We start from the raw sequence: 19,175 nt of genomic DNA on the forward strand, positions 1-19,175 counted from the left end.
GCAGGCATTATTCTTTACCCCACTCCTGGCAGCTACAAGATGCAAAAATCTTAAATTACCCAAACGATGTAGTAATTACAACACAATCCTTCAACAACTGGACAGGAAGAAAGCTAATGATCAACGACCTCTGAAAGATTTTATTTTGGTAAAAAATACCACCTCAGTTATTTGCTGAACTTTTGTTTCTGCCCAAGTGGGAACATATAAAGTAAAAGCCCAACATCACAATATACAGTTGACAGCAACTGAACCCTGACAACTTGAATGGCACTTTCAACTGCCTGGGGATTTAGTTTTGGTTTAACAATGTGATTAACATTTCAAACTCAATAGCTCAACCAAAGCACTACTTTGTACCCTGAAGGGGCTCAATAAATACCCACTGACCTGCTGGCTGACTGAATGTATTAAAATAGGAATTGAATCAAAATAAAAAGTATCTTCCCTTCTGCTATTTATGGGTAAAATTCTAAATAGCTGGACTTCTCTCTAGAATGAGGACTGGTGGAACCTGTGTAATACTGTTTCAGGTTGCAGAGATCATATTCTAAAAACCTTGCAATGTGGCTCAAAACTTGGTTCCACACTGCTTTCCTGTCCCAAGTTCTAGGATGAGGACACAGATCTACCAATAGCAATTATATTCAGAATGGCCTCACAGAGTAACCATGAAAGTTTCTGGGCACTTGTGACATGCCTAACCCTGTGGTAGGCATCAGATGGATACAAGACAAAGTAAACCTGACCCCTTATTCTTTTCTTCAACAAATGTCTGGCACCTTCTCTGTGCCCAGAACTGTGGAGAAAGTGGCAAATAAGACTGTGAGGTTTTGCTTTCATGGAGCTTACATCCTGGTAGCAGGTGACAGAAGAACAAAGAAGCAAAGTATTAGATAGTAATAAGTACTGTGTACAGTATTTAAGGAGAGCTCCTGGAGTGAGCCCCAGCGTGTTCTGAACAACGGAGTGCAGTGAGGAGCCTTGGAACTCTTCTCCCTCTTTCCTTTTAGGAGGGATGTGTTCAGGGGCGTCAGACCATTTTCCTTTCATTCACCCACTCATTCATTCATTCCTGCAACAAATATCTATTAAGCCCTATTTTATTCCAGTGGTGAACAACACAGATGTCAGTGATCTTTGGAGTTTACATTTTAGTACAAAGAGACAGACAATTTGATATAAGAAAAATTAGATAGCGGGATACATTAGAGCAAAATGAAAATAAGGTGACTTCTGTTTACAACAGCCAGGACATGGAAGCAACCTAAATGTCCATCAACAGATGAATGGATAAAGAAGATGTGGCACATATATACAATGGAATATTACTCAGCCATAAAAAGGAACGAAACTGAGTTATTTGTAGTGAGGTGGATGGACCTAGAGACTGTCATACAGAGTGAAGTAAGTCAGAAAGAGAAAAACAAATACTGTATGCTAACGCATATATAAGGAATTTTAAAAAGCGGTACTGATGAACCTAGTGGCAGGGCAGGAATAAAGACGCAGAGGTAGAAAACGGACTTGAGGGCATGGGGAGGAAGGGGAAACTGGTATGAAGTGAGAGAGTAGCATTGACATACATACCCTACCAAATGTAAAATGGATGGTTAGTGGGAAGCTGCTGCACAGCACAGGGAGATCAGCTCGCTGCTTTGTGACGACCCAGAGGGATGGGATGCAGGGGTGGGAGGGAGGCTCAAGAAGGAGGGGATATGGGGATATAAGTATACATACAGCTGATTCACTTTATTGTACAGTAGAAACTAACACAACACTGTAAAGCATTTATACGCCAATAAAGATGTGAAAAAAAAATAAGGTGACGATGAGTGACTGGGTAGCTACTTTAGATTGGACTGCCAGAGAGGGCCTCTATTAGAAGATGAAATTTAAACTGAGATCTAAATAATAGGAATTAACCAGAGAGAGAGATAAAAAGAAGTACATTTCAGGGCAGAGGGAATTGCTAGGGCAAAGGTCCCAGTGTGGGGAAGAGCTTGGCATATTTGAAGAATAGAAAGAAGGCCTGGGGGGCAGGAGCAAAATATGAGTGAGAAAAGGAGAGGGAGAGGGGGAGGGGAAGAGAGAGGAGGAGGGAGAGGCAGAGGGAGGGAGGGAGAGGGGGAGGGGAAGAGAGAGGAGAAGGGAGAGGGAGGGAGGGAGAGGGAGAGGTAGAAGTAGATAGGTAACATTAAAGAAACAAGTACTAAATGTGATACTGAATACAGTCTAAGAAAATATTAGTGCAGGTTGAAAGGGACAGGCTTCACTGAAGCAGGACTCAAATCAGACTCTGAGAGAGAAGTAAGAGTTTTATATATAGAAATAAATCAGCTATCCTTTCTAGGTTAGAAGGGTGAGTGTGGCATCAGGGAAGAGGTAGGGAGCAATAGCAAGAATAGGCCCAGGAATACTTTTCCTTCATAGCATTTCTCAGAGCGACAATGATTTATTTATGTGTGTGATTTTAAATTAAGGTTTCTCTCCTCCACTACTAGACTGTAAGCTCCAATGTCATCAAGGACCATGTCTGTTTTATTTTCCATAATACGCCTGACACAAAGACAGGCATTCAATAAGCATCTACCAAATGAATGAATGGCTAAGAATGAACACTCTGTGTCTGGGATGGACGCTGAGAAGGGTAGACCAAGCAGAGTAGAGGGTAGAGTCTAGGAAGCAGGAGATAAGGCTACATAAGTGTGAACTCATTTTCCTCACTGGTAGCATGGTATAACAACAACCATCTCATAGGGACATGTGATGGTTTTAAAATATGTCCACAAAATCTTTGATAGTCCTCCCTTCAAGAGGTGGACACAAACTCCCTTTCCTTTGAGCGTGGCCTGCACTGAGTGTCTCACTTTTGGCCCACAGAATAAAGTGCAAGTGACAATGGGCAACTTTGAAAACTAGGTCATAAAAAAGCACTGTCTTCCTTTTTGCTCTCTTTTGGATCACTCACTCTGGATAAGCCGGCTGCCATGTTGTGATAACACTCAAGCAGCCCCATGGAGAAGCCATGGTGGCACAAACTGAGACCTCCTGCCAACAGCCATATGAGTGAGGATGCTTCAGTCCCAGTCAAGCCTTCAGATATGCAGCCCTGGCCGTATATCTTAGCTGCAACCTTAGAGAGATCCTAGCCAGAACAACTCAACTAAGCTGCTTCCAAATTTCTGACCCAGAAAACCTGTGAGATAATACATGTTTGTTGTTTTAAGTCATTAAGCTTTGGGACAAACGTAACACAGCAACAGATGACTAATACAGGCTATGAGGCTTAAATGAGATACATATCTAGAGCTCTCAGCACGGTACCTGATACAAACAAAATACCAAGTAAGTGTTAGCTCTTTCATAATGAAATTTAATAAGCACTTAAACATGCAATTCTCCATAAGTGCTCCAAAATACTCAGACTAATCTTCAACATTCCAACTCTATCCATTTAAAAATAAAATGGGTGAGAAACTTCAGCTCCAGAGAGATACTCTCAGCAAACTATAAACCTCTTAAGAGCAGCAGTTACATCAAGGAGGTTTTAACACATGCCCTTAAAAAGATATGAATAACACTGAGGTCTGAAAAGCACATACGAAATAGGTATTCTCATGCACTGTAAATGGAAATGTAAATTGGAGAAGACTTGTTAGATGGTTATCTAGGATTATCTGTCACAATTTGAAACATTTACACCCTTTAATTCAGCAATTTCATTTCTAGAAATCTATCCTAAAGGTTACTTGTTAAATCAAAAAGAATAAAATACTTAAGAATAAATCTAACTAAGGAGGTAAAAGACCTGTACTTGGAAAACTGTAAGACCCTGATGAAAGAAACTGAAGACGACACAAACAGATGGAAAGATAGATCGTGTTCATGGATTGGAAAAATTATTCTTAAAATGAGACCATACTGCCCAAGGTAATCTACAGATTCAATGCAATCCATATCAAAATACCAATGGCATTTTTCACAGAACTAGAACAAATAATTCTAAAATTTGTATGGAAACACAGAAGACTCTAAATGGCTAAAACAATCTTGAGAAAGACCAAAACTACAGGTATCATGCTCCCTGATTTCAAACTATAGTATAAAGCTACAGTAATCAAAACAGTATGGGACTGGCACAAAAACAGACACATAGATCAATGGAACAGAGAGCCCAGAAATGAACCCACACTTATCTGGGCAATTAATCTACAACAAATAAGGCAAGACCATACAATGGGGAAAAGACAGCCTCTTTGATAAATGGAGCTGGGAAAACTGGACAGCTACGTGAAAAAGAATTGAACTGGACTACTCTCTCATACCATGAACAAAAATAAATTCAAAATGGATTAAAGACTCAAATGTAAAGACCTGAAACCATAAGACTTCTACAAGAAAACACTGGTAGTAAGCTCTTTGACACTGGCCTTATTAATACTTTTTTGAATATGTCTCCTTAGGCAAGAGAAACAAAAGCAAAAATAAACAAATGGGATTTCATCAAACTAAAGTGTTTTACACAGTGAAGGAAACTGTCAACCAAACAAAAAGGGATCCCACTGAATGGGAGAAGATATTTGCAAATGATATATCTGACGAGGGGTAAATACTCAAAAATATACAAAGAGCTCATACAACAACATCTAAAAAACAAACAACCCAATTAAAAAATGGGCAGAGGATCCGAACAGACTTTTTTCCAAAGAAGACAGGCACATAAAAAGATGTTCAACATCACTAATCATCAGGGAAATGCAAATGAAAACCACAATGAGATATTGCCGCATACCTGTCAGAATGGCTACTATCAAAAAGACAACAAATAACAAGTATTGGCAAGGATGTGGAGAAAAGGGAACCCTCTTGCACTGGGAATGTAAATTGGTGCAGCCGCTATGGAAAACAGTAGGGAGATTTCTCAAAAAAATAAAGAACAGAACTACCATATGATTCAGCAGTTCCATTCCTGGGTATTTATCCAAAGAAAATGAAAACACTAATTAGAAAAGATATATACACCTTTATGTTCATTGTAGCATTATTTACTATAGAAAAGATATGGAAGCAACCTGAGTGCCCATCAATAGATAAATGGATAAAGAAGTTGTGGTGTGTATGATACACACACACACACACACACACACACACACACACACACACACACACACACAATGGAATATTACTCAGCCATAAAAAAGAATAAAATCTTGCCATCTGTGACAACATGGATGGACCCAAAAGATGTTATGCTATGTGAAATAAGTCAGACAGAGAAAGACAAATACTGTATGATATCACGTATATGTGGAATCTAAGAAACAAATGAACAAACATAACAAATCGGAAACAGTTACAGATACAGAGAACAAACAGGTGTTTGCCAGAGGGGAGGAGGCGTGGGGGAAGGAAAGAACTAAGTGAGGGAGATTATGAGGTACAAACTTCCAGGTGAAAAATAAATGAGTCACAGGCATGAAATGCACAGTGTTGGGAATGCAGTTAATAACTATGTATTATCTTTATATGGTGGCATAAGTAACTAGACTTATTGTGGTGATCATTTTGAAATGTATATAAATATCAAATCACTATGTTGTATAACAAAAACTAACAGTATTATAGGTCAATTATAGTTCAAAAACAAACAGACTCATAAAAAGAGACCAAATTTGTCGTTGGTTACCAGAGGTGGGGTGGGGGGGAATTGTGAGGGGAGGGGGAGTGGGAGGAAGGTGGTCAAAAGGTACAAACTTCTTGTTATAAGATAAATAAGTACTAGGAATGTGATGTACAACATTATAAACTTAATTAACACTGCTGTACGTTATATATGAAAGTTAAGAGAGTAAATCCTAAGAGTTCTCATCACAAGGACAAATATATATTTTTTCTACTTCTTTAATTCTGTATCTATATGAGATGATGGATGTTCAGTAAATGTACTGTGATAATCATTTTATGATGTATGTAAGTCAAATCATTATGCTATACACCTTAAACTTATACAGTGCTGTGTATCAATTATATCTCAATAAAACTGAAAGAAAACAAATTAAAAAAAGATTACTTTATGCTCACCAGCATAGAGGTGTACGCTCAAGACTATTCACTGCTTTCTTATTTGTAACAGCAAAACTCTAGAAACATCTAAATGTCTAACACTAAGGGTGTAGATATATTGAGTAAACAGAGAAAGCTGTAGAATATATACCTAATGACTCCATTTAGTTACACACACGCGTATGCATGTGCACACGCTAACCTAAAAGCTAATTCACATTAAAAGCTATTACAATTCTGTAAATGCATATAAAGGGGACTGTAAGAATGTAGCCCAGACTATTGACAGCGAAGAACTATGGGGACAGGGAATGTGTGTTATGTGTGTGTATCTGTGTGTGATGGGGGCACATACAGAGATGGGGTTGAAGGGGAGTTTTCGTAAGAGTTCTATGTGTATTTTACTATTAAATCTTATATAAGAATACATTCACATATTACTTATGAAATTTTAAAGACAAAAGGTGGGAAAGAAATATACACATAGGAAAACACATCACAAAGCTTTAGAAGGGGTGTGACAGATTTCCTTGGCTGGCCCTTTCCCCATGCCCTCCACTGGGCCTTCGAAGACTATCTTAACATGCTCAATCATAAAGTACTTGGAAGGGGTCTCCCCCATGTGTGTTTTACTCAGCCCCAAATCATGTACACAACTGGCTCTACACCAACTTGATGGGCAAGGATATGATTATTCCAAATGACCTATCAATTGTGTGGTTCCCTTTTTTTCACCTGAGGGAACAACTCCTTCCACTGACAACTGGCCAGAGCTTAAAGGGACAACAAGCTGTGTTCTATGTGGAACAATCTGGGTAGAAACTACTCTCCCAGGTACGGCTCTATCCTGAGGCTGCGGCAGAGCCAGATGCTAGTCACAGGTACCTCAAGAATGGTAATGGCTTCACGAATGGCCAGTGTGGCTGGTTGACAGCTATCATTTCACCCAAAACCAGAGGAGCAGCCTGGAAGCCGAGGCAATGTAAGGTGAGGTGCTGTTCCACTTCTCCCCATGCCCCAAACGCTCTAGGCCTAGGGTATCAGCTGCCTCACAGAAAGAGTATGCTCTGGAGAGCTGACCACTAGTGCTCCAATTACCAGGCAACACTTAGGACTTCTTACTCACTTATAAGACCTGGACCACACACTGTCAGTAGGACCCAGCTACAGTCCCAGAAACTGCAAAGCTGGATTCCATTTTTCAGCATTCCTCTCTTGGGTGGAATAATGCCCAAATCTGTGGAAAACTACAGCAAAGCTACATGTTTAACTAGAATAGAGAGACAAGGGGCACTCTCCCATTATTGATATCTGGGACTGCTTTGGTCTCTGACAGACACATTCTAGCATAGCATGTCAGAATGGATTCAAGTGTTATAGAACTTATCTCTAAAGTCACACATTGCAATTCAAAGAGTCTAAAAAGTTGAATTAGGTACAAACCATTAAGGAAAAATCCCCCACATTCCAGCCAAAAGATGAGTCATGACTTTCATGCATATTACATGACTTTTCATTAGTGAAATTAAAAATAGCTACTGTAGACCATTTTATTAGACCATTTTACACTATAAAGCCTGAAATGCTGCTTTGGGGTTAAAATTAAGTGCTCTTTAAATAGTAAGTAAAAAAGTTACTAAAACAGACAATCATCAATGATGAATGATTATGAGCCCTGACAGGGACTCGACTTCACATCCTTTCAGCTTTATCTACTAAGCACCTACTGTGTCCTTTAGAGGTTATAAAGATGGAAGGCAGAGTAGAAAACTGGAAAGAAAACAGGTTCCTACAACTTGAATATTTTGTTAGAACTGCTACACAGCTGTTGACCTTGGTCAAACTACTTAACCTCATTGAGCCTTAGTTTTTTAATCTATAAAATGGAGATAGCACCTTCTACTTCACAGAGTTATAGAAGCGAAAAAGGAGAAAGGAGATCTCATATGTAGTACATCTAATAGGGGCCTGCATAAAGAAGGCATTTAATGAGTGGCAGTTACCATCATCATCAGTCTGTGCGCAAAGCTCAGAACACAATATACAACCTTCTGGTGTAATTAGATGCCTCAGAACGGTAAACTCCACGACTGGCTACTATAAAGAGCCCACAGTTTGCCCCAGAGAGAGATGCTAACTGTCTCTCAGTGCTTCATGATGGTTTACTTTCACCTGAGGTACTCTCTGGACAAACTGCTCATGTGCTCTGTGAATACAAGCAAGACCACAGTTTATCCTATTTTTCTTGTAAAAACGGAGTGAATACCTGCTTTTCCCTTATAACTCAGAGTCCAAGGCTAAATGATAACTAGTAAATACTAGGTGCTGCAACCCATCAATTATTTCACGAATACTTTTTAAAAATGAAAGAGAACTGAATAAAAAATAATAAAATATCATAAGGCAGCATAATATTAAGGACAAGTGACTGTTTTCAGAAACTTTTATTTCAGTCACATACACGTATGCATGTGTTTACCGGGTAATGATGGAAAATATTTCTTACTGTGGGTTCCAGGAAAAAGTTTGAAAGCTTCTGCCCCAGGCCACTGATCTCTGGTCGCAAGTGCTGAACCGCCCCACTCCCAAACTACTGCTGAAAGGAGGGGGTAGCTTCAAAAACAACAGCAAGCACTTCATTCTAGCATGGTGCTCTCTGCCCTGGCTGATTCTGAACTTTGTGACTCCACTCTGAGAATAGAATATCCTCTTAGCCCCGACAGGGATGACAAAACTATTTTTAAGCACTTTGTGGGTGTACCATTCACTTGGCACTTGAGTTTTCTTCTCGACGCACACGTCTTTCTTAACTAAGCCACAGAAACTGAGAACAGGGGCTATAGTTACCAAGTGGCAACTGCAGCACCTTATTCGTATAAGCACAAGGTTTGACTGCTGAATCCTGACAATGCTGCATCAACATCTTCTGAATACGCCCTTTTCCTCTGGCAGAGTCTCTCTTTCGGAATGAATGTGAGATCTGGCCAATTTAGGGGCTGGAAAAGTTTTGGCTCTAGTCCTTCTTGCCTGGTCAAGGTATTTAACCAACTCTGCCATTTCCTCCAATGCTATTCTAGAATAATACTTACCATTAGCTGCTGATAAGTTTTTAGTACAGCATATAGCACTACACCCCAAGGCTGTAAGTTTGTAAACTATATTAAACAAAATAAGCTCTCACTACCTAATAAAAACAATTTTCTTGGGCGTTAGACAACACTGTTTTTTTTTTCCTTTTTTTTTTTTTTGCGGTACGCGGGCCTCTCACTGTTGTGGCCTCTCCCGTTGCGGAGCTCAGGCTCCGGACATGCAGGCTCAGCAGCCATGGCTCACGGGCCCAGCCGCTCCGCGGCATGTGGGATCCTCCCGGACCGGGGCACGAACCCATGTCCCCTGCATCGGCAGGCGGACTCTCAAGCACTGCGCCACCAGGGAAGCCCAACGACACTGTTCTTAAATTTAATACCTACACTGTTCCTTAGGAAAAGTTGATTCAAGAATTTCTAACTTCCTCTAAACTGTTCTACTTGGTAAAACTCTGTTCCTCTGCAGAAAGGGTTAACATTTTAAATATTGGGTAAATGCATAACTATTACCTATTTTACCTGACTTTAATGTGTTGGGATCACAGTATACAAAGCACCATTTCAAAAAGTAAAACAATCTGAAGTGAGTTCCCTATACTTACAGATACATACTGAACAGACAAAATGAAATATTCATAGCTTACACAGAAATAGAATCACACTTTTGCTACCTGCTTATTCATTTCTGTGATGTTTATCCAGACTTTGTTCAATCCCAGCTCTCCAGATTCAATCTTCTCAAGTTGTTTTTGTTTGCTGAGTAGTTCTTCGTTAAGTTTGGGAATTTCCTGGAATGAGCTTTTCTGATTAGATTCCACTGAAAGCAAAAATAAGAACAATAATAAATAGCCATAAAGTTCCCTCATGGCTCCAAGATGAAAAAATGATCCTACAGCAGGAAAGAAGACAGATTAGTGAAAGTTAATTCTGGGAGGATAATGACAATTCGTATCTATCAACTCCACTATTCTTTTATTTACGTAAATGTATATCTCTAACACTAAAGCTCCATTTAACTGGGGCTATTTCACTACTGGCAATACAACTTCTTAAAGTCAGGTGGCTAAAAATGATAACCAACAACATCAGCAGAGAGTTCGATTTGAATTTCAACTCTGTAACTTACTGGGATTTTGAGCAAACTACTAAAATTTTTTTAGCTTAGTTTCTTCGCCTGTAATACAGTGATAATTCTAACCATCCTGTGAAGTATATTTTAAGTGAAAGAATGGCTGTAAAGCACTACACACAGCTGGCCAGGCATACAATACGTGATAAATAAATGTTAAGTACTGACCTGCTCAATTAAGAAGCTTTCTGACTGGTCAATGAAGATTTATAAACCTTACTCCATTAATGCTCAAGGTGACATCCTAAGTTATATCTCTAAATGTTTAAATCTATTTTTTTTCTATCTCAAACTGGTCAAACGCAAGATAGATTCTTGCCACCTTTCAAGTACTGTTATGAGAGCGAAGATATTTAAATCTTTTTCATAAACAGCAAATAGTGTTTTCTTAAATCAACCCCAAAGCTCAAAGTGAAACAGAAGATAAAGGAAAATGTTAGGTGAAGTATAGGGTATTATCTGGCCTTTCTTTTGGGAAACAACATCTCATGGATGGTTTAGAGATTTGCCAGCCTGCAGGTAGAGGCCTGAAAGAGTGCTTTCTCTTCTTTCTTTAGAGTATCCTTTCCTTTTCATGGAAAATAAAATACTGATTGATAGTGGTTGGTCCTCTAGGATAAAACCTATGTCTTTCTTTTAAAGCCACAGACTGCCTGATTAGTTGTCATATGCTTTCTTTAAAACCAAAAAGTGGCATAATGGACAGATAAAAAATAATTTACTAAAGTTTAAGTTCCCAGACTTTTTTTGTTCATTTCTGTATAGTTGGCATTTAGAATATACCTGGCACACTTCAGGCACTCAGTAAGTATTAGAGACTAAATAAATCTGGCCTTTGCTTACCTCCCAACCATATTTCTCATCACTTTAGCTACCACTTCAATCTACTTTCTAGCCAAGCTGATTTTCCTGACACACCAACCTCTTTAAGCCTCAGTGACTGCACACACTATTCTCTCTGCCTAGATGCCCTTGGCTTGCCCCTTCTTCATTTCTGCCACCTTAGCCTAGTTAATTCCTTTCAAGATTCAGCACAAAGAGCTGGCCCCCACCTTGGACCACCGTTACCTCTTTACCACTCCAAACTCTACTGAGCACTGAGCACTGTGCTATACTTATTTACTTGTCTGTCCCCTCCATCAGACTGACAGAGAGCTGCCTGAGGACAGGTCTTATTGGGTCCTGTATTCCCAGGGCCCAGCACAGTCCCACGTACACAGAAGCATGCAAATGCCTATCCAGTGAAATGACTGTATGGTATGAAATGGAGTTAATGTTATCCTATTAAGTTAAACAAAGAAAACTCAACAAATAAATAAATTCGACAACAAAAAAATCCCCCCAAAAATCAGGGGGTGGCGGTGGTATCCTCACTGTAAGCAAACCCACTACCTGAAAATTCAGAACTATTAAAAGAAATTAGATATTTTTATTCACTTTTCAAAAATATGTGAAGGATTTCTTTAAAAGTAGTAGACTTGGCTAAGTGCTTTTAATGTAACATTTGATTTACACACAGTTTGCAGGAATACATTCATCTCATATGGTAGGAATATTTTACCAGTCGAAATTAATGTAGCACTTATAGCACCCAACTGAATTTCGTATACATATCCAGTTAGGTTATAAAGAAAAACTTATCCCACACACGTCTGCCATTCTCTGGTGGTAAAACATCCTAAGGCTGGGGGAGAGTCTCTTTTTTTCCTGCAGTCTGTGTGAATTAAGTAGAGGAGGAAGTAGGACAAACACATAAATAACTTGGATTAAAATTATTAACTAATAAACATGTGAGTCTGACAAGCCCTGAAAACACTCTGGATCCTGAGGATTGTATGAGCTAAGAGGGGATTATATTCATGATCTGATTTGGGGTTTTTTAGGAGAGATAAGACAAGTAAAGGCACTCTGATTACATAAGGGAATGAAGTATAGTAAACAAACAACTTATGATTACTAATTCATGTTCTTTCAACATGGAAAGCAACTTATTTAAAATTTAGTATAGTCATACTCAAAAGAACTTACTTAGCTCTTTTCCTGATCAGGAAATGGAGATTTCTGCCTACACCCTTTAGATACAACATATAATGCCAACAACAATACTTTATAATTATACATCTTTATAATTTGCAATAAACTTTTATGTAATTACTCATCTTGTGATCAAGCCCCTACTATGTGCCCGGCCCTGTACTTGGCACTAGTGCATACAAAAGACCCTGAAGCTCTCAGTCTAGTGGGGAGCAAGGCGTCGCCCCAGAATTACTATACAGTGTGACAGATGTTATGACAGAGGAATGCCCAAAGTGCTTTTGTAAAACAAATACATCTTTACATATTATGGATGGGAAAATGAGGCTCAGAAAGAATAAGTGACTTGCCTATGTTTCATAGCTAGTGATGAGCAAGTCAGGATTCGACAGTCAAACCTTGTGCTTCTAAGACCAATACTCTTTCTAGTATACTTCAGCTGTCACAGATGCTTATAGCCTAACAAGACCATTTTTAAGTTCTGCACTGAATGACCAAACTGCTACTCTCCCTGTATGACCAGCAATGAAGATGTCTGATTTATCAATACTGTCCTTTTCTTCCAAATTCTTTCCCCTCACTTTAGCCTTGAGCGATAGGGAAGATTGCTTGGGAATAGAATCTTCTTTATAATAACTGTGGAGGTCTTCTGGAGTACCTGCTTCTAGAAGAAGAATACTAAGCTGAGAGTTTCAGGCCAGCCAGCACTTCAAGCTTAAGGATCAAGTTACTCCTTGGCCTCAAGGGAAAAATACCAAGCCTATCTGCTTTGCTTTCTGTTCCAGATATTTCAGCAATCCTGCCTCCTTTCCTCACAAGTGTCTTGGAAGATAATGAGATAAAGGACAAGGGGCTCTGAATTTTTCAAAAAGGTATTTAAACCAGGTCAGCAGGTGGTCTTATTTCCACTGTCCTCTTGAAAAACAAGAAATAAAAATAAACTTATTGAAATATATTGAAAGTAGAAGCATAATTCAAAGGAAGACTATTTAAGTTTAACAAGATTAACCTCATTTAGCCAAGAAAATGGTTTTCACAAAAAAAACTCTTGCCAAGTAGTCCACAATGGTTCAGCCTGCGGATTGATTTATGCCCCAGGCCCTACCCCATCCTCCTTCAGGAAGTCCTGCTTTACACTGTATAGGTGCTGGTGTATCTATTGCAGCAAACCAGAGCCCACAGAGCAGCTGGACTGACAATTCCAAATCTGCTTCATTCAACTGGCTGACAAATGCAGTCAGGGTCCCAGGGGAAGGCTGCTCAGTGATAGAAAGTAGGTCTCACAGTCCAGGGTACAACTCCTGGCATTTCCTGAATAGAGTATTTCCAGGTATTAACATGTGCTCAATAAATATTTGTATTAACATGTGCTCAATAAATATCTGTTGCCTGATCGATTGTCAGGTCTATTACATGTATACATTTCAAATATGCTTTTTTTTTTTTTTTTTCGGTACGCGGGCCTCTCACCGCCACGGCCTCTCCCGTTGCGGAGCACAGGCTCCGGACACGCAGGCCCAGCGGCCATGGCCCACGGGCCCAGCTGCTCCGCGGCACGTGGGATCCTCCTGGACCGGGGCACGAACCCGTGTCCCCTGCATCGGCAGGCGGACTCTCAACCACTGCGCCACCAGGGAAGCCCAAATATGCATTTCTAAACAAAGAAATTTCCTGAAAATGAAAAGCTCTGCTAAGGTACAAATTACACTGGTGTTCTAAAAACACAGGCACAGAGCAATCAGAGAAATGAATCCCTGGAAGGCAGAACTGAGCAATGTTTTGAAATGTATAAATAAACAATTGCTATATGTAACCAAAAAAAGCTGTAGTACAAACGGAGGAGGCCCAACTAGTTACGGAGAGATGATGGCACAGACAGGTGTCGTCAGTGGTTATTTATAGTTAAAACACTGCTTCTCAGAACCTCATTTCCAAGTTATGATTACTACTTACCAAGAAAACACTGGCCTTAAAGACACCTTGTAAATACTGCTAAGGACAACATTCAGGAGAATACAAATACAAATCTCATTCTTACACTGTACTCTGATCCCACCAATTGATAAAACATATAGGTCAGGATGATCCTGGTAGAGAACTGTGGCCTACCCAATCCCATTCCCTGAATCAGAAGCTCAGAAGAAAACCAAAGTTAGTATTTCAATATATTTTTTTCAAGCAACATCACTAGGAACGTCATTAACATACTCACTAAGGATTAGCTGTCCCTAGGTCAGGTATGGAACTTAACTAACTGCAGGCAGCAAAGAGAAGCTGGGGTGAAGGAAAGCTAGGATGTTGTGATCTCCTATGGCTTAAGAGAGGAAGTAAGGAAACAACTCTAATTCTAGTTCTGGGGCCAGATTTCTTTATGGCTTTGAGAAAGCCTGGTGGTCAGTTTCCTGGTGTGTTAAAGCTGCTAAAGTTAGGGTATTTTTGATTAACCTGAAACTGCTTCCTTAGCTTAGAAACTTTTTTTAAAAATTAATTTTATTATTTATAATAAAATTCAGATTGTAATTGTAGCTATGCACTAATTGTTAGTTAAAACAAAGACTGAGTAAAGCATCTTTTGGGCATAACTTTACTTTCTTTTTTTTTGTACATTGTTTTTATTGTTGTTTTTAAAAAATTTTTATAGTTTTAGAAAATTAACCCTTGAAACCTAGAACTAAACATCTCAGTGTTGCTAAAGGAAGATCTTTAGGTTAAAACAGGTTGAAGCTACCATGCAAACACACCTTTCAGAAAAAGTACTTTGGATGTGCAAAATACAACTTGACAATTTTGCATACATAAAACTCTTCAACTTCAAGTTTCTTAAACTTTAAAACACTCATGAGACAGATATTTATTTCTGAGTTGGCATACAGTAAGCGCTCCATACATGCTGGCTATCATTATTACTGCTCAGTCCTATGTTTCTATAGGTTTTTATTAAGGAGGAAACTGTCTGACAGACACTCCCACTTGCTTTCTCAAATGTCCCTGTGAGGAGGAAGGAAACAGCCTAGTGTTGCTATTGCCACTTTATAGTTGGGGAATATGAAGTGGCAACAGGTGGAGATTAACCAAGATTCTAGACTTCTGGATCTTAGCCCTTGCCTTCTGCACTGTACGTGTTGACTGCAATACCATTATTTCAGATGCTATTTGTCCTAGTGGTGCATAAGCACTGTTTTTTGTTTGTGGATTTAGAAATGAGTAACTGTTACTGCCTTCAAGCTGACAGCTAAGAAAGAGTTTAAAAATGCTGACAGGGGCTTCCCTGGCGGCGCGGTGGTTGAGAGTCTGCCTGCTGATGCACGGGACACCGGTTCGTGCCCCTGGTCCGGGAAGATCCCACATGCCGCAGAGCGGCTGGGCCCATGAGCCATGGCCGCTGAGCTTGTGCTCCGCAACAAGAGAGGCCGCGACAGTGAGAGGCCCGCGTATCGCAAAAAAAAAAAAAATGCTGACAGGAACATATAATTGCTTCATCAGAGTGAGCAAAAATCTTAATTCAGTGTGGTTCACTTTGTCCTAGAACCTGGAAAAAGAGTCCAAAATTATACTCTGAAAAGGGTGACCACTTACTTGTTCTAAATTTTTCCTTGAGGGCATCCAGATCCTCCTTCAGAGCAACTTGCATCCACACCAAGCCAACACAGGCCACGACGCAGGCGGCAAGGATGACGAAAGCACAGAGGGGGTAACAGATCCTGCAGCATCGCAAATAGTCTCCCCTGATCGTAAGAAAAAATTCAACCAGGAGTACAGAAGAGATTGGAATACAGCCTTACTCAAAATAGCACGTTTCGCCATGCAATTATCATCTCTAATGAATACCAGTTAATTCACCAGGGAACACGGGGGTAACACACTTAAATCTGAACAGCAGGTTGAATATGTCTAAATAATATGACCTATAAAGAGTTCATCTATAGGGGACAAAGGTTTCAAACGTCACATGAAACAGAGGGAGTTCCTGTGAGCTACAGGAAGCACCTGCGGGCACTGCAGCTCACTGCCATCTTCAATTCATCATCAGTTTCTTTGGAAACTGGCTCAGGTTAGGGAAGTGTAAAGACCAGAGCTTCTCTGCCATTCCATCACTGTACTGTAATTCACTTATCTATTTCTCTCTCTTAAATACATACTCCAGAGGACCTCGTTTCAGTTTACTGAAACTTTATAAACTTTTGAGTGAGTTTTACTCCAAATGGAATGAAAAAAAGTAGACAGTAGGTTTAAGTGGACACCTGGTACACTCCAGCTTATTGGTTCAGAAAGAAGGGAAACATAGAAAGGGGTCAGATTTCACACCAAACTTCAACCAGCACTCAAGGTCTAAACTAACCCAACAGGATAACTATTCCAGTTAACTATTCCACTTCATCAGACCTTCACAGCCCAAACCCAGGACTACCCTGAACCACCTCACCTGGCAAAGAAACCAATCTCTTCCTTTAACATAAAAGGACACAGACATTCTAAACAAACCTCAAAGGATTCAATCTCTTTTCTTTTAGCATCCCAACCTTCTGCCTAGCTCTTGCTTCCACAACCTCAGCAGCATACTATTCTTTTAACGTGCTCCTTAAGAGAGTCCAAGGGCACCTTCAAGGTTCCCTTCAGCCCTTTCCTACCGTAACCCCCAATTCGCAATGTCTTTGTGCTCACTACTGGATTTGTCTAGTGACTGCACCATCTAAAAGTGGTTTGAGAAAACCTGCTTCTTCTTTTTGTTTCCCACCCGTCATTTCTCTCAAGACTCATGCTTTTTACAGAATGTCCCTCACCATATTCCCCCATCACCAAGATTCAGACCCATCAAGAGTGCAAAAAAAAAACAGAAACAAAAAAACCCTCAACAACCCCCCCAAAAACAACCACCAAAAAAATCCAACCAACCTAACAAAAAAACCTGCAGTCCTAAGGTCCCTGTCTCTCCTATACTTAACAAAAGGTCTAGTCCCCCAAATTTCTCTGTTCTTTGTTCCCTATTCTTAGCTTCTTTGCTACTCCCGCCTTGGTCTCTCTGGGCTCTTAGCACATTCCCCAAGTCCACCCTTCCACCCTAGATTCAGAGCTCTTCTTTGTATACTCAGAGATAGATCTCTAATTTATCCTTCATCCAGAAACTGAACTCATCTTCTCCCTAACATTCTTCCTCCCTCTGTGCCTTCCAAGGTCTACACACTTTTTTCTTCCTAAGAACTCCCTTCTCCTTCCCTTTAATTTGCCTCCTTGGTAGTGCAAGGAGATGCCTTTTCCCCATCCCACCCCTGAGTACTGCATTACTCACTTGACAAAGCGAGAGCGATTTCCAGCTACACCAAATTCCTCTTCCTCCTCTGAGCTGGACTCAGAGTCTGAGTCAGGAGGCTCGGTGCGAAGCAGGCGGTGGCCTGAGCCTTTCTTGGGCTTCTTTCTCCGGCTGTCCCCAGCCAAGCCGATCAGTGCATTGAGCTCTTTGCGCTTTTTCATCTTCTTGTGTGGGGTAAGTGGAGCACCCACTCCTGAGCTGCCAGGTTCGTACCCGACGCCCAGTTCTCTCGAGGCCTTGGAGCCGCCTTCCAGGGTGAGGAATCCTGGGCCAGAGCCCCTCTGGTCAGTCCCACCCAGGAGTGGGACTGACCAGATCCGCTGGGGGCTGGAGATTGGAGCCCAGAGGAAACCGTAACTCAGATGGGTAGGGGAAGTCACATAAAGATGGCCAGGGAGCTGGTGATCCAAATGGATAAAGCCCTAGGCATGCACTGTCAGTTACCGAAGGGGGTGTTGGACGTGGAGGAGGGGGGAACCTTTGTCTCCCAAAGAGAATAAAAAGTCAAGTCAAGAGACTCTCAGACCTGGTCAGTATATAGTTATTTCTAAGGGTGCTCCAGGAGCTGGGGAAGGACACAGATGGGTGTTTTGGACTTCCGGGGTAGAATTTCCAATGCAGAGAAAAAAAGAAACTTGTTCTTCAATGGGAGGAGTGGGGGAGATGCAGAGCGAGACGCTGGGAAGGCGCTGTTCCCTCCCTAGCTGGCGGCAGGAGGGGGCTCCCAGCCGCTACAACCCCGACAGAGAAAATGCCTGAGTCTGAGATGATCACCGTCCTCCGGCCTCTGGCCTGAGTTTGAAGGAAGCCAGAGGCCGAGGAAGACCCAGAGCCCGGCCTGGAGGGCTTGGCCTGAGAGGAGCCAGTCCCGCGCCTCGGGAGACCCCAGCCCTGCTGTCTGGGCCTGGGGGCGCGGTGAGGAGGGGCGACGGCGGCTCAGCCCACCTGAAGCGCTCCCACCCAGAGTTCGAGGTGTTCCGGCACGGGCGACTCTCGGCAACTCACACGCGCCGCCTCCACTGCAGCCGCGACTCCGGCCCCCGCTCCGGCTGCGGCCGCCCCTGCTCCCGACTCGCTGGTGGCGGCGGCGGCGGCGGCGGCGGCCGCGGGCTCCAGACCCGGGCCATCGCTCCAGCCCCAACTCACTTCCCTTTGGCAGCAACCGCCGACACCGCCTGCCAGTAAGGCGCGCTCCCATTGGCCGCCCGTCTGGTAACGTCATGCGAGGGGGCGATGGGGAGGCGGGGTGTTAAAGGATGCAGGCTCAAGCGAGGACAGGTCCCACCTGCCAGTCGAGGAGGCCCCGCCCCCAGGAGGGTCCGGGACCTGTAGCTCACCTGACAAGGGCGAGTTTCGTTTCTTGAGAAGCAGGGTTGGGCCAGGCAAAGCATCCAGCTGCTCGACCTGCTTGGGAAGTTCATCAGCCGCCCGGGCCCCCCCAGTTGTCACTAACCCAGCCTAGAGGCTCCAACCCTCTGACTCTCATGCTGTTTATTAAAGGTTTAGGCCTGTTACAGATTAATGACCCGGTTGAACACGTTCATTCATTCAT

At 41.6% G+C, this 19,175-nt stretch overlaps 1 protein-coding gene across 2 annotated transcripts in view; it reads right to left on the reverse strand.

Annotated features, from left to right (window-relative positions):
- The window catches only part of EFCAB14 (EF-hand calcium binding domain 14), a 37,683-nt gene extending 18,780 nt beyond the window's left edge, over positions 1-18,903 (reverse strand). For both annotated transcript variants that reach the window (XM_079919009.1, XM_079919008.1), the window contains exons 1-3: positions 17,603-18,903; positions 15,892-16,040; positions 9,824-9,969 (exon numbers count right to left, since the gene is read on the reverse strand). In XM_079919009.1, the coding sequence (XP_079775135.1) occupies positions 9,824-9,969; positions 15,892-16,040; positions 17,603-17,784 (477 nt within the window). In that variant the 5' untranslated portion in view covers positions 17,785-18,903. The remainder of the gene's footprint in view (positions 1-9,823; positions 9,970-15,891; positions 16,041-17,602) is intronic.
- Between the last annotated feature and the right edge of the window lie 272 nt (positions 18,904-19,175).

The sequence above is a fragment of the Stenella coeruleoalba genome (genome assembly GCF_951394435.1).
Source record: "Stenella coeruleoalba genome assembly, chromosome: 1".
Lineage (NCBI taxonomy): Eukaryota > Metazoa > Chordata > Mammalia > Artiodactyla > Delphinidae > Stenella > Stenella coeruleoalba.